We start from the raw sequence: 27691 nt of genomic DNA, 5'->3' as shown, positions 1-27691 counted from the left end.
ATGGGAGCACCTTCCGCGGCCCCCGAGCGCGCCGCCTCGGCCGGCTCCTCTTTCTTCCTTCCCCCCCGCTTTTTCAGTCGAGCGATTCGGAAGTCCGTGCGATTTTGCGCGGAGCTCTGCGCTTCGTGCCCGCACGCCCGTCGGGGGCTCGTGTGCCCTTGGCGGTGAGCGCACAGGCGAGCTGCGCTGCGCTGCGCTGCGCGGCGTGTGCGCCTGCCCTGCTCCGGGCCGGGGCGCAACCCCAGCTCAGAGGGGTGCTGCAGCCCTGCGCGCACGTCGGCCCCTCTGCGTGCGTGTGCGCGTGGGTGTACATATAGGTAATATACACACACGTGCGTGGAGGAAGTATAGCTGTGTTTTGGGGGGTTTTGCACACTTACGAATTTGTATGTGTATTTACTACCAGTGCCTCAACAGGACTACGTGGTGGCTTGGCCCGGCTGGATCCCTTGATCAAGTTATTCATAAGGTATGGTCTTAATCTGCGGAATACATTGAAAAATAGCAATGATGTTATTTTGCATGGTCTCTTCTGACAGTTCTTGGTTTTTGTTTCTTTAAGGAAAACAAAATGCAGATTTTCTTGCTTGAGATCACATAGATAAGTCCATTCTCCTTACTGCTGTAATACAGATCTAGAAAAAGACACAAATTGTTARATGGTTTGCTGTAGCTTGGTCCTTTAAGCCATGCGGAGTATGTGATTTCTGGTGTGTTCTTATGGTCTTCAAAGTAGTGTACCAGGAAGTACAACACAACAAATCCAGTTATATGGTGAAAAATCTGATAATCACTAATTTTAGCAGTATAATGAGTGAGTTAAAAAAAAAAAAAAATCTTTGCACCATCAGAAAGAGTGCAGCTTTTATCACCTCTTGGAGCTTGAAGGTTGTTTCCCGGTGCCTTGGTTCCCTCTTCCCCACTGCAGGGTGCCACACTACAGTTTCAGACCGACTGGACTGATTGTATCCTCCTGTGCTACTATGACTGTTAACCATTTCAGAACATCCTCCAACACAGTCTTTGCTGTCAGCTAATGAAATAAAGTTGCCAAGTATAAGGCTTGGCACCAAAGAGTAGGTATATTTCACAGAAGTCATTGCCGATGTATATGAGCTAAAAGATTGACATGATGGGAAGCGTTCTGCTGTTATGTTGTTAATTCCATTTCCATGTGTATAGCAAATACTTCTTRGAGCCCACTGTTTCTGCTACTTCACTGAAATGTATGCTTGCAAACCAGGGCTCTGGATTTGTTAACAAATCGCATAAACAGATACCTTTTTTAATCAGAAGAGACAGGATTTAGGCTTTTATCAGCTATATGCTGAAAATAAAAAATAAATAAAAATTTACTTGGTGGTCAATGTATAAGTTTTGTTTATATTCCATATATTTTGTAGAAAACTTGCTAATTTATCATACTATAAAAATGGATCTTCTAGTCATTCATGATTTGATTTGAAAGTTCTGAAGAAAAGGAAAAACTTAGTTCAGAAGCTGAACAGGTATTTTCTTCCAGACATGTTTTACAGTGTAAAGGCTGTGTGAATGGCTTTTAAATATTTTAAATACTGTGTCTGTTGCCACATTATAGGATGACCTGCCAGCTCCTTCCAGAACCACACTTAAAGGAGACTAAATGAAAGCTTTGCAGTGAAGGTTTTATTTTGGACTCCATATATAGGTTTAGTRAACCATAATTTCAGAAAGTCTTAAATTACCAAAGTCTGAAGTCTAAACTTGTGGTAACTAGTGAGTTACTTAGTATCTGCCCCTAACAACTTTTTTGTAGTGGACGAGAGCTTTAAAAAGCAATTTGGTGTAATAGAGTAGCCTTGTACYGAAGGGATTTTTGGGAACTGGAGCTTGAGCTTTGTGATAACTTTGCCTAGGTGTCCCTGCATTTCCATGCCTTGTAGCCTGCCTGCCCGTGCCAGTCTGCAGTGACTCACAGCGGAACAGCACCGTCACATACGTGCACAGGGTGACACCTCTGCGTCCCGTTCGTGATTCGTGAGGCTCCTGTCGGCCTTTGTGCACCCWGTGCTGTGGCCTGCGGCTGGTGGTACTATTTCCTGTCCTGGCAATTTAAATATTTAAGTTTGAGATTCTAAGTCCTTTGGTAGATTTTAATCCTTTTCTTAAGACCTTTCTTTGCACCATGTACCCTGGATGCAACCCGAGATTATCTGATAATAATAAAGAAACTATTTCTGCCAGTAATATATATGAATCACTGGAGGTACTAATTCAAGAACAAATTATATATGCTTCTCAGAAATATGACCYGCATATGAAATCATCTTGGTTTCCTTCACTTCCCCTTCCCTTCTTAGTCCAAACTGATACCATTAAAATGGACTATCAGTGRCAATGATCAGAACTGTAGTGGAAATTTGACTATGCTTACTATTAACTTAATGTTATATAGATGAAGGAGGATTGAAGTGGAAATGGATGTGGCACTCTGCTCCGCTTTTTCTAAAGGGAGCTAAAAACTAAGGTAGTAAGATAATGCTGCTTGTGCRTGTTTGATTTGTGTTCACAATCAATTCATCTGAAAACTGGAACAGTTAAATTACCCAAAAAAGCCAAACCCTGCTAGAACTATGTTTCCCTTGTAATAAATAGATCTTCAGGACTCAGCAGTCTACTCGCTAAACCTTGAATATATATATTTCTTTTTTTTACAATTTTTTTTCCTAATTTGTACAGCTGAATTAAAAAGTGCTTTTAAAGTCTGTTCTTAATTTCTTGAAAAGTGGACTACATCACGTGCTGTTCCGAGTACAGACAGTGCCTACAGAATTTCCGTAGGAAAGAAAACGCAAAACTGTTACTTCTGTGAGTTTTCTCTGTAAATCCTGCTCAACAAATGTTTTGTCAGCTTRTATTATCCTCCAATGTTACTAGATAAAAAGGCTTTATTTTAGCTTCTGAGATATTCAGGGGTAACTTTTGTGTTCTTTATACTTTAGAAACTAATCTAAGAATGAGAATTTGGTGAGAAACTTCCCTTCAGTTTATTTCTCTAAATTGTTTTTTTTTTTTTTTTAATATCAATTAACTGCTAAAGACAATTAAAAGTAAACCAGAGTGCTTACCTCAAAAATCCTTACAGCTGCATATTAACGTTTTTGGCTTCTGCTGTGTTACACACCCTTTTCTGCATTGGTGGTTTTTTCTTTTTTCTTTTCTTTTTCTTTCTTCTTCTTNNNNTTTTTCTTTCTTCTTCTTTTTTTTTTTCCTTTAGCTGAGGTAACCAGAACGGGTTTCTTCAGTTACTGTGCAATCATTTGGCAGTGTTTTTCTCCATGGCCTTGCATGTATTCAGGGTGTGGAGGAGAACAAGCGACCAGTTCCCTTTCTGAACTGGTACTACTTGTACACACAGCTTGGCCGAGGGGCACCCTGCTTTCTTTTACCTCCCCAGGCTCCTCTCCTTGGAACGAGGTGCCAGAGAGCTTTTCAGTAACTTGAAAAGTAAAAGGACTTTGTCACTGGTCACCTGTCCAGAACAAGGAGGCTGAAGGTGTTCTTGTCTTCCCCGAGACCAGGGTGCAGGCAGGCGAGAGCACTCCTTCGGGGACCCCGTGCCAGGGGGTTGCTGAGGGCAGGGGGTGGAAACGTTGACAGCCCTCTGGCAGTACTGTCTCAAGGGCYGTCTTTGCCTTTTTTAAAAAACTTATCCTACCCAGTGTTTGTAAATAGGCAATTGCTGCTGCTAAACACTTCTCTGCAGCAGCAGTTTGAATACAGGACCCAAAGATAGGTGATTTCAGATGAATTGCCTCCTTGCCCTGCCATTCRTGCCTGGGGTAAGTCAATGTGATAAACTGCTTTCTGAAGAGCATTTATTTATTTGTTTTAATAAGTCTCAAAGTACCTTACAGAGGTCTGTATCTAATACCTCTTCTTTGCTAATGGAAGGCGGGGGGCAGGGAGGTTCAGTGCTCCGGTGTGGGCCGGCACCCCGCTCGCGTCCCGGTGGGGCGGGCAGACGGGCGAACCCCCCGCGCTTCCCGCTGCGCTGCCGGGCTGGGGCTGTCCGAGCTGCTGAACTGTCCCCGATTCCTGTGCCCGCAGTCCCTGGGCGGCTCTGGAGAAGCCAGCGGTGCGGCGGCCCGACGTCTGCCCGGGCTCCCTTCTGCCTCGTGCCGGGGCTGAACAAAGTTAGCGTGGGCGTCTCCGCGCCGTGGGGCGCTCCGCCTGGAGCCCCTCGCCGCCGCTCGGCGGGCGGCCTGCGCTCGGCCGTGCCCTCCCGGCAAGCCTGCGCGGCGGCAGGCCACGAGCCGTTGCCCGTCGTAGAACTCGTGCCAGCTTTTCAACAGAGTTGCTGCAAATGCGTTGAAACAACTCGATTTTTAATGGATGGGAGATGGGCAGAAAACCACTGAGGTGTGCCATGCATCGCTTGGTGGTTTGCAGGCTAAATTTTTTAATGACCTTCTCGTTAAAATCTCTTACTGTAAAACGTATTTTGAGGTTTTGTTCTTCATAACTGTCTGCATTAATAATGGAAGGGGTTGTAGGCTGAATTAATTTTGAATCAGCGGTTTAAGATACTTTAATCACAATTTGAATCAGCAAAATCCTTGATTTTAAAAAATGGATGTTAAATTATTGAAATTTGCATTTTGGGGGTCACTTTCTTAAAGCAAGCTAGRTTCTGTTTGGATAACAACTACTAAAGCATGTTTACTGGCATATAGACAAAGCTTTTGTCCTAACTATGATAACTAGATGGCTTATTTTAGTAATCCTTTATTTAAGTAGCTAGTATGATATGCTACTCTGTGCGCTCATGCAAATTCTTGGCTGAGCCGTGTGTCTCTTGCCCCTTACAGAGACATTATAGACTGGTCTGACTAACATAGCCGTTCTGCTTCTTTAGTGTCTATTTTTTAAATCTTTGTGAAACAATATTGTACCTGGATTTTCAAATTTGTTTAGAAGTATTTAATAAATATTTGAAATATAATTTTAAGATTTATTTTCTTTTTTCTTTAAGTTTAAACCTGCTGTGATTCAGATAAACATCTCCAATTTGGCTGCAGAAAAGAAGACGTGGAAAATAAACTCAAGCAATGTGTTAAACTGTGCCATGTCAGGAAACATGGGATATCCTATTGCACATCTCTGCTGCCTGACGTGGACTGGTGCAAGGCTACTGAGAATACAGCTGCATAGGTCTGCCACAGCTGCACAGCTCTGCTAAGGCCAGGCTGGTTCTTTTGGGAGGATGTAAAACAAAAAGGAAGCATGAAATAAACCACTTCCTGGAAGGTCTGGGGAGTAACAAGTGCTTTTTTGTTCATAGTTGGGTGCAGATGACCAAGTGTCTGCTACATCTGTGCTCTGAAGTACTGGGGATGCAACCTAGCTGCAGTTCAGTTACTGTTCTGGTGCAGCCTCCACTTCTGGTGCAACATCTCCAGAGTCTGCTTCAGGACYTTGAGACATCAGCTGGATGCTTTTCTCCCTCCCACCTTATCTCAAYATCTCAAGACATCTGATTCCACACTTGAGCATTGGGTTTTTTTGAGCTCTACTGTGTGACAGTGAGGGTTTGTACCATGATTGTTTGTATTGTGATTGTTTTAGTGGAGATCTACTGATACGTGACTTTTTGGGGCATACTATTTCAGATAAGGATGGTATCTCAATAAGCAGAARTACTTAGAAAAGACTTCTAGTTTTGATTTTTTTAAGCTTCTTATCTAAGATGCAAAAGTGTCTGCAGATCTGACTCTCCTGTTAGAACAAGTAAGAGAGATTGATTTCTTGAGATGATTATGTAGTAACATGCAGCATGTTCAGAAAACTTGCCCTATAATTTTCRGACTTTTCTGCTATTTGTGCCCAAAACGTTACTTCTATATGCAGGCTTTTGGGCTGTTCTGTAAGAGTTTCCTGTCAAGCTCAGCAAGTCTTTACCCATCAAGGCAGTAAGACTGGAGCCATCTCGCCTGGGCAGGGTTCCCAGTGTTTGCCTGTCGATGAGTAACTCTTCTCTGCAGCTTCTTAGGGACTTCGGGTCACTTATAGCTCTAATGGCATCTTATTATTTTGAGTGCTCCCTGGATGAGATAACTGACTGCCCAGCTCTGCTATATTGCTCTGAATGGGGAAAAGTAGRCATGAAACTAGTTGACTCCTTACCATTGACCTGAATTGCCTGGGCTTTTTATTTTTAGCTGATGGGATACTCTGTAATATTTCAGTGCAAGGGATGATTTGCTTGTTTCCTTCCTCCTCGTATCCTTAAGTAATTGTTCTTCCTTCTGACTATGCACTTAAATTTAAGGTTTTTAAAAAAGGTATTCTTTTATAAAATAACTAGTTGCCTGGAATCTTGAGGGTAAGAAAAAGGACAGCAGTATCAAGTGGCTGGCCTTCATGTTGATTACTAGATGTAGSGCGGAAACTGAAAAAATGCAAGGAACTAGTACAGGAAAAAATATTCAAAGCTTGCTTTTTTTTTTCTTTTTCTTTTCAATCCACTGAAAATACTGATCATGGAATAATGCAACTTTAATTAAAATCAGATAATATAAATATCACATGAAAGAAAGATACAGTAGAATATTTAAACATTAATATAAGATGAATTTTTAATATAAAAGATTGGGTTTTAAGAAAATAAATGTGGACTGTTAGCCAGCCTGCTGGGGATGWGCTTATTTTGCTTCCCAGTCCTTGGGGGAGCTAGAGCTAACTAGTAACCTGTCATTAATTTGGAGATCAGTTTTAGCTGCAGAGGTGAAAAGCTTATGCCTTGCTATAGTTTTTAACTTGTGACCATTTTTCCAGTTMTTTTTTTCCATATCTCTTTTCAGCCTTGCAGAGTCTATACCTCTGACACCTGTAGCACACTAAGACTTACAAGGAGATTTACTGAAGCTTTTATTAGCATTGCTGCTTCTCCAGTAGCATCATATGCAGATGCTTCCTCCTGTCTGTCCTCCAAGTTAGCTACAAGTTTGCTATTCTTTATAGTATCTAATGTGATTAAGATCTCATGCCGAAACTGGATTCCTAGGTTTTGCTATAATTTTACAATAACTATTACTGATAATTGCCGTTCTGTGAGGCTGATGTTAAGACACRTTTAGTCAAATAGTGACAGAGAATTCAAGGGTCAGTTATGATCGGACATAAACTTACTACCAGGCTGTGAGACCCTACACAGTGTATGGCCAACACAAGTAATTACAGTCAGAGCTGCYGGTGTAAATTAGTTTGAAGTCCTTTTGATCCTAATAAATGCAGTAAAATTGCCAGCATAACTRGCACTGATCTCACCAGAGAAATTGAAGTGTGATGTAATTGGGAAAACAGACTTCCCCTTCCATCATGTTTAATAGCCATCTGTCCAAAATACTGCTGAGTGGGTGTAAGAAAAATACCCTACAGTACTGCCATTACTGGGGTTTTCTTTATCCTGTGGTCGAGTAAGGAACTGCATTTTGGTTTTTGAAGATAATTTTTGTGTGTGTTGCTCACAGGGCTCTGGGTTGACAGCCCAATAAAATAATCTGTGGCTTTAGTGTGGTTAAACATGTAGAATATATTTTTCCCTTTTTAGCATATTTACTTAAATTCTGTAGCAGTAAATAACAGGCATGTGTTTGTGTGCCTTGGGCATTATACGTACATGCATTACTACATTCATTAATATGTAACTTTAAAAAACAAAACAAAAAAGGCTATTACTGAAAAAAAACATTATTGCTTAGTTGGTAAAATGGAAGAGCTGTGATTTCACTGTCTTGACTGGATACATGGGGAAATGGAAAAAATAGTGGAGCTGTGGCTCAAACATGGGATTTCGGAGTAAGAATGGCCTGGCTGTTGTTCAGAATTTCCTTGTGACCTCTGGAAAGTTGCTTTTAACCTCTTAATTTCAACTTTGTTGCCTGTACAATACAACTGCTGGTACAAAGGGTTTGGGGTTTTTTAAGTGGGTAAGTCTTTTGAAAATTCCAAGTTCATCAAGGCATCATGTGTTGCAGTCCTTACAGAGGCAGAATACTTCCTTCTGCATTAACTCTGTACAATATGAACTTTTCTTTGAGGCTTCCAAATATATCCTTTCTCATGACCTTCCCCTACCTCCCCCCAAAAAGGTTAGGTGTAGTGATTCAAGCAAGGACCGTTAGTTAATTTTAATCCTTCTTTGTTCTTTCCTTTCCCTCTCCCTCCCCCTTTGCCCCTTCCTAGGATGCAGGGGCTTTAATCCAGGATGAACGAATGCTACTATGATAGACGCATGGACTTTTTCTATAACAAGACGAACACTGACACAGTAGATGAGTGGACRGGCCCAAAGCTTATTGTTGTTTTGTGTTTTGGGACATTTTTCTGCCTCTTCATTTTTGTTTCAAATTCATTGGTCATAGCAGCTGTGATCAAAAACAAGAGGTTTCATTTTCCTTTTTACTATCTCCTGGCCAATTTAGCTGCTGCAGACTTTTTTGCTGGAATTGCCTATGTCTTCTTGATGTTCAACACTGGCCCAGTGTCTAAGACGTTAACTGTTAACCGCTGGTTTTTGCGTCAGGGTCTTCTGGATACCAGCCTGACAGCTTCTCTGGTGAATCTCCTTGTCATAGCTGTGGAGCGGCACATGTCAATAATGCGGATGAAGATCCACAGTAATCTCACGAAGAAGAGAGTCACCTTTTTAATTATATCAATTTGGGCCCTTGCTATTTTTATGGGTGCTGTTCCTACCCTGGGTTGGAACTGCCTCTGTAACATTACAGCCTGCTCATCCCTGGCCCCTATTTACAGCAGAAGTTACTTGGTGTTCTGGAGTGTCTTAAACCTTGTAGTTTTCTTCATTATGGTGGTGGTTTACATAAGAATCTACATGTACGTCCAGAGGAAAACAAATGTCTTATCATCGCACACTAGTGGATCCATTAGCCGTAGGAGGACCCCAGTGAAGCTTATGAAGACAGTCATGACTCTCTTAGGTAAGAGACTATGGACCATACTGTGGAAGACCAGCGGTGCCGATCAATGCTTTTTTTTTTTTTTTTTTTTTTTTTTTTTTTTTTTTAAGACAACCCCAAACTACTTAGTACTGGAGTTGTTTAGCTTTCTATGTGATGTAGCTAGTGTTATGCCCCAAAGAAATACTAAGTAAAGTACTAGCTGACATGAAGAAAGGTGTTTCCATTCAGTAATAGTCAGACTGCTTGGTTGTAGGATGTGCATTACAAGACACAAGTTATCTGTAGTTTGTGGGAGGGGAAAGAATTGCAGAATCTTTGGAGGAAAAAGGCTTGTAAAGGCTCACAACTACTTAGCAGGACATGCTTAAACTAACATTTCTTTAATATCTGCACGAGGCCCCAGATTCTGTGGCTATCTGTGGATAGGTTTTACTCCTTCTTTTTGGCTGTTTCTAYGTGTACTAACTTCTTCCTTTACAAACATGCCTCTTTTGGGAAAAGTGAGGGTGGTCTGGTGGATCTGTGACTTTGTCCTGACAGAGATTTGCTTTGCAGGGGGAGAATTCACCTTGATTTTTTATGAAGAYTGCACAGTGCAAAATGCTCTCAGATGCTGATGGAGTATCATCTTGGATCTCTAGATGATAAAATGAGACCTGACCTACATCCCRTCCTAGATACACTCTTAATACTTGAGCACCTCTGATCATTTTATCAACTAGTTGTGATTTGGCTGCTTATTAATGTAAGAAACTAGAGGTTAAAACAGGAGAAACTTCAGCTTGAAARTAGGGTACATAGAGTGGATGATGGTCACTGGGAGGGAGGAGGGGGACGGTAATGGTGAATTCTTCCTCAGGAGGATTTGAAACTGAACAAGATGTGAGTGAAGCCCGTCTTCCAGAAAACGTGGCTAGTTCAGCTTGCTGCAGGTGTAACTGGGTGGAGCTCTGGGACACTTGCAAAGCAGGGTTCAGATGGTGGAAAAGCCCTTTTGGACTTTCAAACCATGAATATAGCTTTCCCATTCTGAGAGAATTKCTCCAGTGACCTATGGGCCAGCATATGAGAGCTGATGTTCTTGGGAAGGGTGCGTGTGTGCGTATGGGAGGTGGCTGTAGGGTCGTACARTGTGGAGATCTGACCTGCATCTTGTTTAGCCAGACTCCTGCAGAGACAAGAATGAAGGTGTTCCTGGGACTAAAAGTTTTGCAGCTTGGTTTTGCAATGCATTTTTTTTGAAACACTGAGATCCTATTGCCCCAACTATCCARCTTTAGCAGCTGATGGAGATTTCTCTGTGCCATAACTAAGACTTGCCTTTATAGCCATCCTTTCTTTCTGCTGGTATTTAACGTTGTATTTCTGGGAGCTAATAAGAGAAGGAAGAGCTCTAGGGGAAAACTGTCATCTTTTTTTCTGGAGGCAGCAGTTGCCAGGGTAAGGAGATGAGACTGAGAGCATTTTCTTCTAGCAGAGTCTGTGTGGTGTTTGCACAGTCCAGGAGCTTTCTCTGTCTCCCTCCCTCCCAAGTCTCTGGGGTTTCCTACCCTCCCACAAGCAGGAGGCATGGTAGTGTTTGCAAATATGGTGATTTAGGCTTAAGTGGAATTAAACCTAGTTAGCACTGGCCTTTTGGTGATAGATCTGGGACTTCAGATATCTGGAGTGCGGTGCTTCTGCCTTATAAAATCCCTTGCTAGTCTATGTTAACAGTGAAGTGATTGTAATGGCAGCAGTGTGTCGCAGGCACTCTTGCCTTCATGATGATATGCTGACAGGTTGGTTTGAGGTCTGGGAGAAAGGGGAGAAAACATCCCTCCGAGATAGCCCGGTGCTATGAGTGGCACGGTGACGAAGCTCTTTGTCATGTACAGATGATAACTCTACCAAGCAAGAGCCAAATCTTCAGCTCAAGCTCAGGGCTGCTTTTTAATCTATACGAAGAAAGTTTTTTCTTTASTTATTCATCTGAATAACATTATTTTTTTAAAAAGAGCCATTATTGTTTTAAAAATATATTTAAGAACTGATCACTAACTTTAAAGGTGGTGGGGAGGGGGCTATATTAATGTCCAGAACTGTGTTCTCCTTGTCCAACAGGAGAGAGGAGCATTAGGCTTTTTGCTGTGTGCTGTGCTGCAGGCAGCTGACTGCTTTGCCGTCTTTTCTTTGGCTAGATAGAGAGTGGCATGACTGTAAGTTGCAAATACAACCTGCTCCCTTTTTGAGGGTAGATGGGTGGACAAGAAGCCTTTAAGACAAACGGAAAAAGAAAGCTTAGATATTTTTCTTCTAATGAATGTTTTTTTTTCAGTCAGTCTGATCCCTGTGGTCTTTGGCACATATTTAYGTTTAATCTTTGACCAGAAATCAGACCTCATTTAACTTCTAAAACAGAGCTAGAATTGAAAAGAAGTGTGAACTTAATAGTTTAGGTTTAAAAGTCTGACTATGTCAGACAATGATTTTCCTCTAACTCCCTTTAAATTTCTGAGTAATCAAAATTGTTCTCTGGATATGTTTGGAGTCTGTAGCTTTTTTTTTTTTTTTTTTTTTTTAAAAGTCATTCAGCTTCAAGGGAAACTTCAATTTTATTTGAAATACAAGCCCTCTTCTCAGTGATTGAGTTGTGCTCAAGGTGGATTTAGTTCTTGGCTTTTTTATTTTTATTTATTTATTTATTTATTTATTTACAATCACCATGTAATCCTTGAAAAAAGGCAAAGTGCTATAGTGTGCAGCAGCTTCTACCAAGAGATATGTGAAAATACTTTACAAGCTTAGACCAGTTAAACCTTGCAGTGCCTGACTTGGGAAAGGAGAGTGGACTGATAGTTCAAGCAAGTTATAAGGTTCTCATTTACCCTCCTGTACCTCCTGAAGCAGCTTGTCCACTGCTAGAGCCTTGCCCCTCCAAGTCTCTCCCCAGCTGCCCCACTTGCACAGCACAGCRGCAGTGCAGTGGTTGCTGTCCCTTCCTTGATCTGGAGGACCAGATTCAAACTTTTACTTCTCCTGAAGCTCTCATGCAAAAAACCCCATCCATTTGGAAGGAGAAAGTCCCTGCAATAAAACTCTTAAATTTCTCCAAATGTGATCCTGCCCTGATGTATTAACACCCAGTGGCCTGTAGTTAACTGCTGCATTGGGAAGAGACAAAAAGAAAAATGCTTTTAAAAAGCATTTCTATTCAAGGCAGAATCACAGGCTTTTGTCTGGGAAGAAACATGCAAATAAATCATAATTGTCTTAATTCTTTTATTTGTGTGTGTGTGTATATATGTGTGTATATATATATACACACACTGTGTGTGTGTGTATATATACACACACACACACATATACATATAAAAATACAATAGAAAAATTAATATTTTTTAATGGTATGTAGACCAAAGTCAGAGTGTGTTCAGGCTTGGAATAACCCTTAGGTCTTGATGCCACCCACTCATGCTCGCAGGTCAGAGCGGAGAGGTGGTCCGCACTTGAGTACAGTCCCAACCGGCTGATGGGGGGTTGCTGGCACTGTCGCTGGCCCTCCAAGTGCCTAATCCCTCTCAGTCCTTTAGCCTGTACCAGAAGTCYGTCAGTGCTCGCCATGGCCACATTGACCCACGGGTAGCTGGAGATCTTCCTTCAGAGGTATTAGGAGGGAAGATGTCTTTGAGGATGGTGGCTCAGTAGATGAGATGGGCATTTGATTTGTAGGTGATCTGTGCAAATCACCTCACTCTGGCTTCTGTTTTGCCTCAGTCGATAGCAAATAGTGATCCCCTGTGTCCAGCTGTACCAAGAGGCTGTAAATCTGTTAATGACTGTAKGTTTGAGTCTGTATAATCAGGGAGATTGGGATGTATTATGGGTGTCTGTAGGATTAAGTCCAAGAACTAGAACAAATCCTTCCAAGAATAATTAATTATATTGTTTCTTGGAGCAGGCTGCACCCATYTTTGTTTTTTTTTCCTTAGGCATTACAAAAACACAAAACACCCCCACCCCTCAGACACACAAATAAACGCTACTTTTAGCTCTATGTCCATCCTTTTCAAATTCTTGTTTTTTTTACTGGGGAGAGRGGCTGTTCTTAAAGTGTTGGGAATGTGACTTGATTTAAAGATCAGTGTTAGCTTTTTCTTTCTTTTTTTTCTTACACTGTTTTAAAGTGTAATTCAGGCAAAGTATCTGCTAATGTCATGTGCTGGGCCAGGCAAATTTACTTAGGAAGCCTGAGTATTACTTTAGATATCATAATTTTTTACTTCTTTTTTTTTTTTTTTTTGCCAGTTGGAAACAAAGCCAAAACAGATTGTGTTTCCATAGAAGGAGAGTTGGTGTGTGTATTACTGGATGTAAGACCTACCCCAAACTCTTGTCAGAGAAATTGCATCTTGGCATGTACCTTCGTATTCATTCTCCAAATTTTGATTCAAGCACACTTCTTATAAATGTTTATTTATAGGAATAGGAATTTATTCCTTAGAACAGTTTGAAACGTGCATTCCTAGCCAAGCTGTTCAAACACATTATGCAAAAAGTATTGAAACTTGATTAATAGCCATATTATCTAGGCTTTTTAATTACCAGAGGAGTTGCTAGGTGACCCAACTGATACTTTTAAAAGTGTTTGGAATAAGTATCTGATATGGTCTTAACTAAAAGTGACTTCCAGGAAGCTCTGTTGCTGGATGAAGCATCTGAGCACCAGAGTTTTCATGATTGTGCTGGTACTGGATCATGGGAGGTTCAGGACTAAACCCTGTTGGCGCCTCTGGTGTGTGGAAGGGAGCTGGCTTGTGGTTGTGTGCTGTTGACACACTACTCTCTTCTGCTTCCACCTCCTGTCTTGTCTTGGCCTGTGGCTGTCTGTCCCTCCAGTGAGACATTGCTGTCCTCTCATGGTGTTCTTTTGCCATCTTTCATTAGAGCTGGAGGAAGCGGGGTTTCTGTTTGACTGTACTATGAGTATTTTTCACCTCATTCACTGGAGGAGAAACCAGCATGGTGGAAGCTTATTGGCATGGGTCAGTGGAAATGGGAAGCACTGTGCAGCAGATGATGGCCACAGGCATGCTTGCAAGAAAAACCCTCTCTAAAGGGAGAATAAAGGTGTTTTGAATGATCTACAAAGACCTGTGTGAGGGACCTCTTTGAAAGATGTAAAACCAAAAAGAGGAGAGAGATAGGAGCTYGTTATAACTGGCACCTCTTTTTTCTCTTTCTACCATAACCCATAAGATGATCTATCACAGGAGAGTAGCAGCTGACACAATTTTTCCTTCTGGCATGCTAAATTATAGAAGGTCTTCTGGTTGAAACGGGAAGATGGAAGCCTAACAAAATGGATTTAAACTTTCTTGGATTTATCTTGTGGTATAGTCCTAGCTAAGCATGTAACTAATTCTGAAGAAGCATGGTTGGCAGGTATGCAAGTACGTGACTTCAGGTGGAGTGCATGCTATAGCTCATCTGAACTTGGCAGTTAGATTCCTGCTGAAATAGCAGCTTTAAGGTGGATAATTTTTAGTTTAAGTGAATTTATAGCTTAATTGGTAACTTACTATCTTAATTCAGAGGTACATGTGGCAAAGGCAAGCGGAAGCTACCACACTTCCCTGCCCTTCTCCCCCTAGCCCTCCCCAAGCGTTGGCATCCTGAGAGAGCTKCTTTGATTATGTGGATAGCTTTATGGCGTGATGGTGTTGAAGCATCAGTTGTGCTTCCAGGCACACTGGGATACGTTTTCAAGTAGAAATGATTTAATCTACAAGAAAATTTCTCTTTAGATTTAGTGAGAAATCCTGAAACTGACCTTGAGGCATTTTGATTCCTGATCTCCTCTACTACTATGTACAAAATCAGAGCTGTTTTCTGGTTCATGTTGCAGCCAAGCTATATATATAGTCAGTTACAAGAATTTTAAAACATTCCTTTAAAATTATTATTATTTTTTTGAAGTGTGGTGCTTTGTCAGAGAGAGCAGCTTCCACAGGGTAGAAAGCCTGTAAACAAGAAAATCACTGAAGGACCAAGATGAAGGTTTATATTTGTTTTAACCATGGTTCCCTCTGGAAGTTCTGTGGTCAAAATAGTAAAATCCTAGAAAGGCTGCAAGTTTGAGGCATGCTTCTTTGATCTGTGCCATGTTAAGAGTAGGGGGTGAATCACTTGCATTGTATCTGTACGCAATTAAATGTATTTTTGATGGAGTCAAATTAACAGCACTGTGCAGCCTTTGAACTGCCAACAGATGTACCCTGTGGTTGTCTTTAGCCATGGGCAGATGCCGCCTCTCTGAAGGGGAAGTTACAGGTCTGTGTGCACTTCTGTGGACCAGAGATATCTGCAGATGTCCCTTGTCTCCCCCTGCTTTTGCTGTTGAAAGTTTCGCCTGTATGAGCAGATAAGGTGACCACAATATATCCTGGGAGCTCACAGACCTGTCTTGCAGAAAGTTTGTGAGGTTTTGTTGGGGTTTTGTTTGTCTGTTTTTTGTTAAAGGCAGTTTTGGGGCTTTTCCTTCTCCTTAAAGAAGGAGACTTGATTTCCATGAAAGCACTTTACATGCCTTGCTGCAGGGTAAAAGAAATACAACTGCTCAAAATGTTTTCTGTACTTGTTCTAGGGAGGGTTGATATGCCATACTAATTTTTGCAAGAAGCTGGCATGTTGGCTACTTTGCCAGTGATCCTTGGTGCCTAGTGAGAGCACTTTGAGTACTTAGTGTGATGTTCGGGTAGAAGTAGCCTTGTTGTCTGGTTGGTCTTGTATCCTGGTGCAATAAATCTGTACAGTGTTTTCTCCACTGTAGACGGTACAAGAGAGTCAGTGTCGCAACCGCTTACTCAGCACGTGGTAGCCAAACTAGTGTGTAGTATAGAGACTGCCCATAGAAAATAGATGTCTTGAGCTCCAGTCGTGGTACTTACGGTCACAGGAATCYTGGTTACAGAAATGTAACCTCTGAAGAAGATGGTTCTTACATTTCCATTCTGTACAATGTTTCCTGGAAGTCTGTAAATCTATTAGTTGAATTTTATTTGATCTGCTTATGAAGCTTTCTGTAACAGAGGGATAACTAAGGAATATCATTYTGCAGCAAGATCCATCGTACTTTGCCTTCCCCCCACTCCCCAATCAAAATGCTCACTATGTCCCTTGAATTCATTTTTATATATTGCTATGGCCTGCTCATCAGATGGCCTGAGCAGTCACAGTTTCCATTAAAGCCCTGGAAAAGAGAAGTGTTCAGTGCTTTGGAAACCAAGGCAGACACAGCACAGCTGATGAGGCTGTGTGAGGTGCTGCTGTGGTCTTGGCTCCTGCCTTGTCTGACATCATCCAGGCTATGACCCTACTGTACGATCAGATATTGGAAAACCAGTGGTATGAAAATGAGCAGAACTTGCTTTCCCTATCAAAGTTGTTGAAGGGATACCAAGACCCTCAGGAGAATTTTTTCAGTATGTAAAGCTTGATTATTTTTTAAGCTTGAAAAAGGGAAACTGTGCCTTTATAAATGACTGGAATTTCCTTGGTATGTCATTCACAACATAACTATTGTGCAGAGTTATAATTTTCTATTTCTGTATGTCAGACAGCAATTGTGGCTTGTGCTAAGTTAGTATTACCATGCATATGGCTACTTTTTCCTTMGGCTCAAGGGTGAAGAATGACAGCCTGGCGGTGCCGTGGGGAGGCCGAAGGGCAGATGGGGCTGGGCAAGGTCCCCTCCCAAGCTCGCGGCCGAGGGCTGCCTTCAGTCGGGACGTTCCCCTTCCCCGCCAGGCTTGCCCGTACATTTGCCTTTTGATGAGGAGGTGCCTGTAAAGATGCAAACGAGATTTTAATCTTCCTTCTTCTGAACTGTGATTTCTGTGCTTTCTTCCTGCTGTCTTCACACTGTCCTGAGGCAGGTGGTGGTAAAGGGGCATATTTGTCCTGTGTGGCCTCTTTTACCTTTTGGTATCGCTGTGTGTCTCACTTCTTCCTCACAGGGGCTGTGTCGTTCCTGCCTTGCAGCTGAAATGCRAGGAGAACCCCATTGCTTCTGGTCTTGTTCTTCAGTTTCTTGCTTTTACATCTTTCAGTTAATCTTCACTAACTCATCTRTTTTTCCTCTCTTTTCTCTTATGTTTTTGTCCTCAATGCCTTTTCCAAATCTCTGATTTGGAGGCACTTTTTCTTTCCTTCCTGTAGCGGGGTGCATCTCCTTGTCTGATCCCAAAGCCAGGTGACCCTTTCCTGACAGTGGTGGCCCAACTTGTTGGGTCTCAAGTGCCCAGAAGACCTGGCCCAAGAGTGTGCTGTGGAGGCAGGGCTGGGGAGCCAGGCCGCGGCTGGGCTGCTGACAGCAGCGTGCGTCCTGCGTTAGCTGTGCTGTTTTCAGCCAGGGCATATTTAAGTTACGTGACTCTCATTTTATGAATTTGGCAGTACGCCCAAATTCATAAAATTTGGCTTTGTGGAGTCAGCTGTAGTGCGACAGAAGACTTGTCTTGTCTGTCTTTGGTTCGTGCTGTGGCAGTGGTAAAGGTGGACCAGCACATATCTTCCCTTCAGCACGCACAAGAGAGGCGAAAGAGAGGAATTTTCTACTTTCAATGTGCTAGTTCTGTTCTTATTTGTTTATCGGTGGTCAGATGACTGTTGTGATGACCTTTCCCCACTTCCATCTGAGCTGATGGCTGCTTGCAGCTGGATTCTTGCTCCCCCTGCGTTTCTGAAAGCTGGCCTGCTATGTGGTCAGAGAACCTGCTAATGGAATTAACTTCGCTACTGTGATTAGTATTTTTGTCCTCTCCTACTTCTGTTTTTTGCGTAGATTCTTGATGAACTCAATATACCAGGCAGACAGACACACAAAATCCCCCTGCAGTTTGAAGTCTTTTTTCCTTCTTTCTTTCTAGGTGCCTTTGTTGTCTGCTGGACTCCTGGCCTGGTTGTTTTACTCCTTGACGGTCTGAATTGCACCCACTGTGGGATTCAGCACGTTAAAAGGTGGTTTCTTCTTCTGGCCTTGTTGAACTCTGTCATGAATCCAATAATTTATTCATACAAAGATGATGAGATGTGGGGCACCATGAGAAGAATGATTTGCTGCTCTTCTGACGATAAGGGTCAGGACAGACGCTCGTCGTGGATTCCCTCCACAGTGCTCTGCAAGAGCACAGATACCACGGGGCAGTACGTTGAAGACGGCATTAGTCAAGGGACTATCTGCGGAAAAGGAGATCTTGGTGACAAAGGAAACTCCTGAGCGACTCAAGGACTGACCTGGCTGAGAAAAGACGGGGGAAGGGAGAAGTTTCGTAAGAGGAGATTGACTGGCAAAGCTACTGAACAATGTATCCACTTTGTTCCCAGAGCCCAAACTCCAGTGTTAACAAAAGTTCTTATAAATAATAGCCTGATGGGAAAGCACATTGTATGGAAGAAAACTTTCTGTGCTACCGTCTTTCTCTCTCTCTCTCTCTTTTTTTTTCTTCTTTCCTTCCTCTTAAGTACATGAAATTGTTCATGTCTGTGGAATAAATATGTTTGGGATACTTTTTGTGCACGGAAACAAAATGTAAACAGCACAGTGAGACCCTGAGATCCTCCTTAAGCTCCTGCAGGAAAAACAAACCTGCCTTGCAGTGCAGTTTTGGCATTCATTGAGTATTTATGCATTGAACAGGTTTTGTGCATTTTGAGGAGAATTGTAGATTGGGTTGGACAGGACTGTGACCCATTTRCTTTCTCTGTTTATGAAGTTCATGAAATAGTCCATATTTACCTTTTCTCTTCCTCCTGCTTTCAAAATAAGTAGTTTGGCTTATTTAAACAATGCCAGAAGCTTGGCTGTGATGGGAAGCCCAGAATAGATATCAGTGTATGCGAGTGTGTCAAAACCTACCACAAATGGTGGGGGATATGTGACAATACCAAAAGCACAAAAGCCATTTTTACTTTCATGGAGAGGGTGAAATCACTGCAAGGAGATATATTGCACATTTTGCTGCTGTCTTGTAGGCAGGCACTGAGGTGAGGGTAGATGGGTAGAAAACCAGTGGAACTGTGAGGGGAAATGGACTAGACTCATTTCTTACCTTGCCAAGTAATATAAAAAGGGTATGCTTASCCCTCTTAAACACTACTGTGAGAGTAAGAAATKATATCCAAATCCCTGTTCTGAAAGATAAACTTCTAGAGGATGTTTAAATACATTATGTATATTTTTATGTATATCAAATATACAGGTTCAATTAAGCTATTTAAAATAGAAATTAATTAAAAAAAAAAAAACCCTTCTAGGATATGGTCTGAGTAAGTTTTTCACCCTGCCATGACTGGACCACATTTAACCTGTAATTTGGAGGAAGATCTTACTAGAAGATACTTGAGGAGTGGGCCATGAGACGGCAAGCAATGAAGGGCTTTCAGCATTGCGACTAATCAGGTTCAGTGTGGTATGCAGCCACAGCTGCAAAAAAACCTGAAAGTTTGACCTATGAACTATGCTCTAATGGAGTATCTACCTATCTAAAGCTCTAGGGTAATGTTTTTGAATTTAAACTTTTAATCTAAAACTGGTACTCTGAGAACCTAGCTTCTGTCTCTCTGACTGTAGAAGTAGCGAGCTCCCTACTACCCCCTTTCCGTTTCAACAGGAGTCACCTGTGTGTTCTAGAGAAAAATCTGATCCATGGTATTAAACCAGGTGACCAAAACCAGAGGTGACTTTGGAGAGCTTGGGAAGTTTGGAGCTTTTGGAATGGTCAGAGAACAGCATCAAGCGCGTGCTGCGTGAGGCTGAAAGGTAAGTTGTGGTTTGGCCAAACCACAGCCAACCAYGTGGTTGGTTTGGTGCCCCCTGCATACGGGTGTGTGGATTATGTTGATTAAAAAGTGGAGCTAGCACTTGGCTTAAAGGCTGAGATGCAGTTTTTAGAAGGCATCTGGGGATTTTGTAGCAGGGCCTTAGCCAACAAATATGGTAAGCCCTTATTCAGAGCTCTTCTGTACTAGCAGTTTGCTTGCAGGGATGTGGCCTARCATTTCAACATAAACGCTGTGCTTATGAGTAATGCTGAAAAGGTTTACACGTGTTTTTTTGCTGTTACAATACAATGTTCCTGTGCAAATACTACTTTGTTAGTTTGATGTTTTGAAAGGTTTAAGTGGTGCTTTCTACAGCCAGTGTCATTACAAAGACATGTCATGCAAGCACTCATGTCCCTATAACTACTTGCAGTGCAGTTTGTGTTAACTAGGCTGAAACTCGATATACAAAGCTAACAAAATAAAATGCTCCTTCAAAATAAAATACTTGTTTTGTTTCCTGTTTGGATGGTGACTGAACGTTACCTGGCGCTACAGTCAGCAGTTAATCACTGCTGTTACTGTTCCAAAGATCTGTCAAAGCTGAGGCCAGTCAAACTGCAGATAAAAATGAAGATGAGGAAACTTTGTTTCAGCTTACCACAAAAGGATTCTTGTTTCAATAAAATTGGTCTGTTTATTAACAATAGTAGCCAGTGTGACTGTGGGTTGGATTAGGACCCCAGGAGGACTCAGATGAAGGTCTGGGACATCTGCAGCAATGGAGGAAACCCAAGAATTCCCCTGCAGAGCTTTCCCCTCAGAACTTGAGACTGCAAAAAAACCATGTATGGATTTTTTTTCCAGGTAAGCAGGAAAAGGTGAACTCTGTAAAGACTGTAAAGGGCGGTATGATTTGTAGAGCACCTCATGTAGTGGACTCCTGGTCTGGATTGAGGTCTGAGAGCTATCACACACCAACAATAATTCTGGCACAAATAGGTGGAAGGAGTTGCCGAGCTCTGTTTTTTGTTTTCTGTTGCCTGAAAAACAGTAGCTTGCAAACTGGTGCTCTGTGAATGGCATGTTTCAGTGTGTCATGCCCTCTATTTTGGCATGATGCTTCTCTCCCAGAGCTACAACTTTATTCTCTGTTACTCAAAATTATTACATGACACACTTGATGCAAGGCCAGTTCTGTTTCAAACTTTCCTACAGACTTCTACAGCAGAGACTATGTAATGTTTCCTACATCAAACTATCCAAACATTCAGTTATTCAGCCAGCAGGGAATTTCTTTTTAATTCTACAAACTGTCAGAATAGTTTATTCCAAGAAAAGCATGTTGCAGTCCTGTTTGCATTGGAGTAAAACAGAGTAAGTTCATTTTGCAGGGTTTTCCTATTGTTTCCTCGGTGGTATTCCARCAGAGGTTTCAGTATCAGTTGACTTGGCATGTGTCCACTCCTATTTATGCATGCCAGCCATGTTCTGCTGCTGTATGAGATGAAATTTGTCCTTCTGGGGAAAGCTTTAGGCTGAACATCCTTAGAAACTCCAGGAATTTCATTCTTGGGAGACAGAGGATGACAAGGGTAGAGTTACTGCTGTACTGGAGGGTTATAAGGCTCCATATATCCCCAGTGTYTCCAGAGACCCTTCCTCATCTCGGGGAGCCTTAAGAGCTCCTGYGTGTTTCCATGCCAGAGGCGGAGGAGCAGAGCTCTTGCGTGGTAATGGCAGTACTACTTCAGGCCAAAGGTCCCTCTGCTTGGGGTCTTGTCTGCTGAGGCCCTCTTACTTAGCCCATGTGTCTTTGAAACATCCTGCAGTGGTGTGTTCCACAGCTTGTGTGAAGAAAAAAWTTTTTTTGTTTGATTTTAAATTGGCTACCTAATAACTTTGGGTGTCTCCTACTTCATGTATGGTAGTAAACAGTGAACAAGTATTTCTAATTTAACATCTTTACAGCAATTGCAGCTTAAAGACCTTTGTCAAATTCCCCCTCCCTTTGCATGTGTTTGAACTGTAGTATTTACTGTACAGTTATGTGAAATCATGATGCCTTTCCCTGATCAGATATAATATRTATTATATACATATATATCTATTACTATTTTTGTTAACTTAGAACTCTCTTCCTAGCAGCAGGTAGATGTAGGAGCAATACTTTTATGATTATTTTACAGTTTCAGTGACCTCTGCGTGAAGTTTTCTAGACTGCTGATTATTTGAAGCTGATGGGTGAAGGGTCATTTCAAACTTGCCATGTTTCTTACTCTCCTTACCTATAGTTTTGGCTATATCCTCTCTATAATATGCTAGAGAGGATACAGTGTGGGGTGATCATTTTACCTGGACCAAAGCAATTGCTGCTTGCAGGATTAGACTCCAAAAGTGAAAATACCTGGAAATGTTGAAATGGAGAAGGCAGGCAAATTTCATTATTTATCCTTAGCCTGTAATTCAAACAGATGTTTTAAATCACTTGAAAAAAGTGATCCCACCTTCCCCCTTGCCACCCACTCCCTCCTTATTCTGGTACAAGTATTTGTGAGACCATAGGGTGAACTGTAGTGGGTGACCAACCTAACTGAAAAATAACTCTGGATGGAATATGCCATTACTGCCTAGAGAAGATTTTCCTCTTGCTGTGAACCAGCAGCTCAATTATTTCCTCAGTTTGCTATATAGAATCACACAGATGGTTTGGTTTCCACAATTCTTTGTAAAATACAGTCCTCCTTAAAYGCTACACTTTGCAGGGAGTAGACACGCTTCTATCAATGAAAAAAGGTACAAAAAATCATTCTTGGAACAAGAAATTAAGTCATGCTAGGCTTTTTTCTTTTTTCTTTTTTTCTCAAGGCCTTCTGAAAGATAAAGAATTTAGACACTTCCATGCTTTGAATCGTTCTTCAAAACACCCTGCTTATCTTTCATACAGTAATTGGTCCCTGAGTTCTTCTTACACCTCTTTTTATAGTGTTGAGGGTTTCTTTCTCTGAAGCAARCATCTGTTTTTTCTAGAAAGTTTACTCAGAAGTTCTATTTTGCAGCCCTTAAGCACACTATTTTTCATAGTCTCCTTATATGCATTTCAGTGGACTTCTCCCGTATATATCGAAGTCAATTCTCAAACTGATCTCTGCCGTGTTTACCACAGGAACTGTTTTATTCAGAACTAGCCTCCACCAGTTTCCACAGTGGTGCACTCAGGGCTCTGATGTACAGCATTGTAAGAAAATCAGCACTCGCAGTAAGCTAAGTACAAATCACTCTACCTGTTCTCACTAATTGCTGTATTTTAATTCAAACGTTAATTTCCTTGAAACTATAGACGTGGTCTAATTCTTCTAAGAGACTACTCTGCACATCTGTAGGCCGGGGTAATTGAGCATACTATCTTCCCTGACCTTTTTAGTTCACCTTGTTTTCTTTGATATATATGAAAATAAGGAAGTTATGATTCTGAGCACAAGTTAAAACATAATTGCTTGGAGTTTAGACAGAAGATCTCCTAGGGAAGTATTATTCATCTAGATACATTCTTTTGCTTTCCTCATAAACTGAACTGGTAGCTGTAGGAGGAAATAGGATATTGGCCTAGAAGAATTGTTCATCTTACCCATTATTGCATTTCATATGTGTAACAGTGAAGAACACGTATCTATTTTCTTGATGGTAAATGTTAAGATTCTCCCACGTATGCAAGACTCTTACGATACTGTAGAGCTGACTTTATATCCAGCTTCCACTTATATTTGTGCAAACATATGCTTGGTGTGTTGGCTTTAATTAGGTTTCTATTAGAAATATGTTCAGTTACTAATGGATGTCAAAGTGCATGGGAGTGAAAAGGCTTGACCTCTGGAGATGGGAATGTTATTAATGCTTAAATGATTCTATTCAAATTCTGGTTAACGCATCAGTTGTTATGAATGTCAGTGTATTTGTTTGTGCAGTGCACTTTGTGATATTAGGCTGTGATTTTCCCACAGGTATAAATGAGTTAATTTAGTTAGMAATGTACAGCTTTTGTGCCTGTAAGGACAGAGGGTATGTAGACCGTCAACTTGCTCATACACATGCTTTGCTTTAACTTTCTCTGTAGTTGTATTGCTTTTAGTAGAACTTTTTCTGTGAAAGGACTTAAGCGTGTGTCAGCATTTGTGAGATTAAGACATTTAATGAATAGCTTCAGACTGTATGTTTCAGCTGTATGAGAAACTTTCCCTTTAAATAGTTAGTAGCTGGAGCAGCAAAAGAGTAGCAATGGACAGCTGGACTTTGTTCACACAGAAATTCCTAGCAGACACAATTGTTGATTTCAAAAAAGAAAACATTTGGGCCCACAAGCAGAAATTTGCAATGTTGGATTATGTACAAAATTTGACCTACTTTGTTTTGTTCTATTTTCTCCTTTATAATCTCTTTGCACAGTCCATGTATTTTTTTTGTGTTCTGCTTTGTTCTTCAAAGCGTAGATCAAGCCATACTCTTCTCTAAACAGATAAATTCCAGCAGTATAGGATTCTAGAGCAACCCTCCAATTTTACAGACCAGAGAGCCGCAAAAAGAAATAAAAATGGTTGAGCAAATATTTTAGTTTTGGGTTTTTGCAAGGTTAGAATACTGACAATTACAAAAAAAAAAAAAAACATATATACATATAATAATTAAAGATATTGGAAAAGAATACTTCGGTAAAATAAAAGTAGACCCAAAATTTGACTGATTTATGCAATCAAATCAGAGGTCAGGAGTGCTAGATTGGCAACCGATGAGTTTTCTGAACATCAGAATTGAAGAAATCTATCTTTTGATTGATGACTTCTCTGAATTAAAGCAATGCTGCAGCATGAATTCAGCTTTTTTCAGCATCAGAGAATCTATAAAGGAAAGTGGTATTCTGAGTGCCTTAACCCCAGCAAAGCTTCAGCCTGAGCTCCTGTCTCACCAGAAACCAAGGAACTTTGCTGAATCACAGAAATGAAACCATGCCTAAGGATGGAGTAACGAACAAGGCTTGAGCTCTGATTGAAGACTTTATGGCAATTAAGGTGTTCAGGTGTTCAATTAAGCTGTTCCCAGGTGACAGCTCAGGTTGCACGGCAGTCTTTCCTTCTGTAGAAGCATAAATAAATTCTTCTCTACCCAACTGCCTGTCTTCCCCAAACTTGTTAGAGAGTCAACGCCTTTAGATCTCTTCCTCCCAATCAAATTTTATTGGAAGACTCTGATTTTAGAAATTGTGAGAAATCAATCAGGCAAAAATCAATACAACTGCATATGCGTCATTTTGTTAAAAAATCAAGTTAAAACTGTTTTTTGGTTCAACCTATGTAAGTCATGGATGCAATTTTATGTTTGCCTGTGCATAGGAAAAGGCTTCCTGGGGAAGCATGAATGCAATCCCAAGATCTGATTCCTAGGAAATCCCCAGCACGCTTGAACTTCTGCTCATCACATTCTCATCCGGTCACTGCCAGAAAAATACCAGAACTGGCTATCTTTATCCCATTTTGTAGCCAATAGAATTGTTAAGGAATTATTGATGCAAAGTAGCTTCAGCGTTTTTGCTTTGCATTAGCTTGAATGAGCCTTTACTTCTCCAAAAGGTAACAGCATAACTTGCAAAGAGCTGAAAGTCCAGTTTTAATCTCATTGTTATAATTGAGGGAAAATCAGACTCCCATGTTTGCTCAACTTGCGCGTGATCGTTTCCCTTCTTGATGGTTACATGTCAGAGGTTTTGCAAATCAGTTTGGGAATCTGCTTCTGTGTGCAAATCCTGAGACCTTTGTGTCTGGTAGGATGGCTTGAATGAGCCTGAGATTATGGCTTGACTGACRTGAGGGAGCCTCTTGGGGATTATAGTCAGTCGCAGGAAGTTCCCAATGCACAGGACTACCGGTCTTGTTGGCTAACTCTAATGCTGTTGACTTTTTAGTGGGATCTGCTGTTAAGCTGCACAACTGGCAGCTACATTTTAAAGCCCATTTGCACTGCAGAGGAACTGGCCATCCCAGTGGCTCTGTGGGCTTTCACAACTTCAGATGAGACATTTAGGGGCAACAGGATCAGGTACTTGCATCTGGTTACAGTGCCCAGATATTAGAGCAATAGGCACGATAGAAATATGAATATTTCTATTTCTGGCCAAACAGAGGGCTGGCTATCTTAGGGATATCTGTGGTCATCTTCATTACTGAGTTATTAAAACATTTTATAATCCAGTCAATAACTGTCAGATATGAATTAATTTCAGCTCCACTTCTTTTTACATAGGAGGGAGATCGGAGGTTAATCTTGCTTGACCACGGTATTCAGGCAGCCATCCCCATCGATCCCAAGCTCAAGGAAGCAGTAGGAGACACCTCAGTGTCTCCGAGGCCTGCTGACGGTTGCCACATGAGAAGTCTCTGATAACTGAGAACTCCCTTCTCACTCAGTCCCCTTTTCTGTAGCACTCTCCCTCCACCACACTTTGCAGCAGTAGTGTGAGCTTCAGATTTGAAGTGCAAATAGCTTTCAGTAAGTAAAGCCAAATGAAGATTAGAATAGGTGCCAGGGATGAGATAACACTTAGATTTGATATCAGCAGTTCTTCTTCCTCTGCAGCATTCACATTTTAGCAAGTCAAAATATTCAATAATTTCTTGTGGGCTGATACTCACTGATCTGATACAAATGGTAGCAACAGGCTCCATCAGGAACTGCTTTGAAGGGTTGTTGATTCATTTAGTCCCACAATGAAGACTGAGCTATTATTTCAGAAGGCAAGCTTGATACAGCATGTATTTGCATCAACACGCTAAAGATAACACAATCAGTGCCTCACCCACCCCAGAAAACTGTTTTTCATGCTGATGCTTATTTGATCTCCGTATGTTTGGCTGGGAGACTAGCGACGTTCTTGTGATTTGTTATCTTTACGAACAGTAAACTAAAAATATGCTCTGGAGGAGGTGGCACTGCTGTGTTCTGTACACTTGTTTTCCTTGCCTCTCTTCTCTACAGGTTAAAGCAGGAGTTGCCACAGGGAGGATACATACCTCAGGGTTCCTGAGATGCTACTGTGGTCTGGGCCACCTGCACTAGAAGTTTCTTCAATGCTTACTATTTTTCAGAAGTGCCTGCAGACAGCCAGTGGGCAGCCTTGCTGGTGGAGCCTCAGTGGGCCCAGGCAGTCAGTGCGCAATAGCTGGTGTCCACCGGCGTGGGGCACCTTGTGAGCTCTGCACCGCTGCTTCTCGGGAGCATTTGCAGGCACTTGCGCATCCCTCCAAAGTGGGAGTTCCAGTTTTGTTCCAGCAGTTTTTCAGGGATGCTTCTGATGTTGCCAAAGTTGAGGCAACAGGAGCTTTCTTTGACCAGGGAGCTGAAGTTGACTCAACTCACCCATGTTCAGGTTCGTTTAAAGGCTGTGACTGCCACTTCAGAAATGTTATTTGTGAATGCTGTATTATGGTGTTATCTGCTTTTCCAGCTGTTAAATGCCATGGTTCCAGGAGCAGAAATACCACTGCATAACAGCAGCAGCTGCAAAGCGTCCTGTTTAGTCGTTGTTTTGAAAATAAGTAGTAAAACTCGATACCAGTAAAGATAAGCCAAGTTTTGCTAGAATAAAACTTTCTTCGGATCTGGTTTTAGGAACATTACTATTTATAGCTGCTCAGGGTTTTTACCGCTATACATGTCTCTATTTGTAAACACAATTATTGGTTTATTCCTGGTTTAAACAAGGCTAAACTACTGTTTATAACCCAGACCTTAATGTATACCCCTCTGAGTAAATCTGGCCGCAGAGTCCGGCTCTCCGAGCTGGACCGAACAAGCCTCAGGGCCAAGCGGCAGCACGTTGCTGTGGAAGGGCTCGTTGGGGCCTTTCTATTTTTTTTTTTTTTTTTTTTTTTTTT

The 27691-nt window shown here is 41.6% G+C and overlaps 1 protein-coding gene across 1 annotated transcript; it reads left to right on the top strand.

Moving 5' to 3' along the window:
- Positions 1-8170: 8170 nt before the first annotated feature.
- LPAR3 (lysophosphatidic acid receptor 3) lies at positions 8171-18342 on the top strand. The gene is made up of 2 exons (XM_085303719.1): positions 8171-8984; positions 17876-18342. Exons 1-2 carry the CDS (start codon positions 8249-8251, stop codon positions 18223-18225), a joined length of 1086 nt encoding a protein of 361 aa, XP_085159845.1. The 5' UTR covers positions 8171-8248; the 3' UTR covers positions 18226-18342.
- The last annotated feature ends 9349 nt before the right edge of the window (positions 18343-27691 follow it).

The sequence above is a fragment of the Rhea americana genome, unplaced genomic scaffold (genome assembly GCF_003343005.1).
Source record: "Rhea americana isolate MKP2758 unplaced genomic scaffold, rheAme1 scaffold_2, whole genome shotgun sequence".
Lineage (NCBI taxonomy): Eukaryota > Metazoa > Chordata > Aves > Rheiformes > Rheidae > Rhea > Rhea americana.
This window is presented reverse-complemented; position numbering and strand designations above follow the sequence as displayed.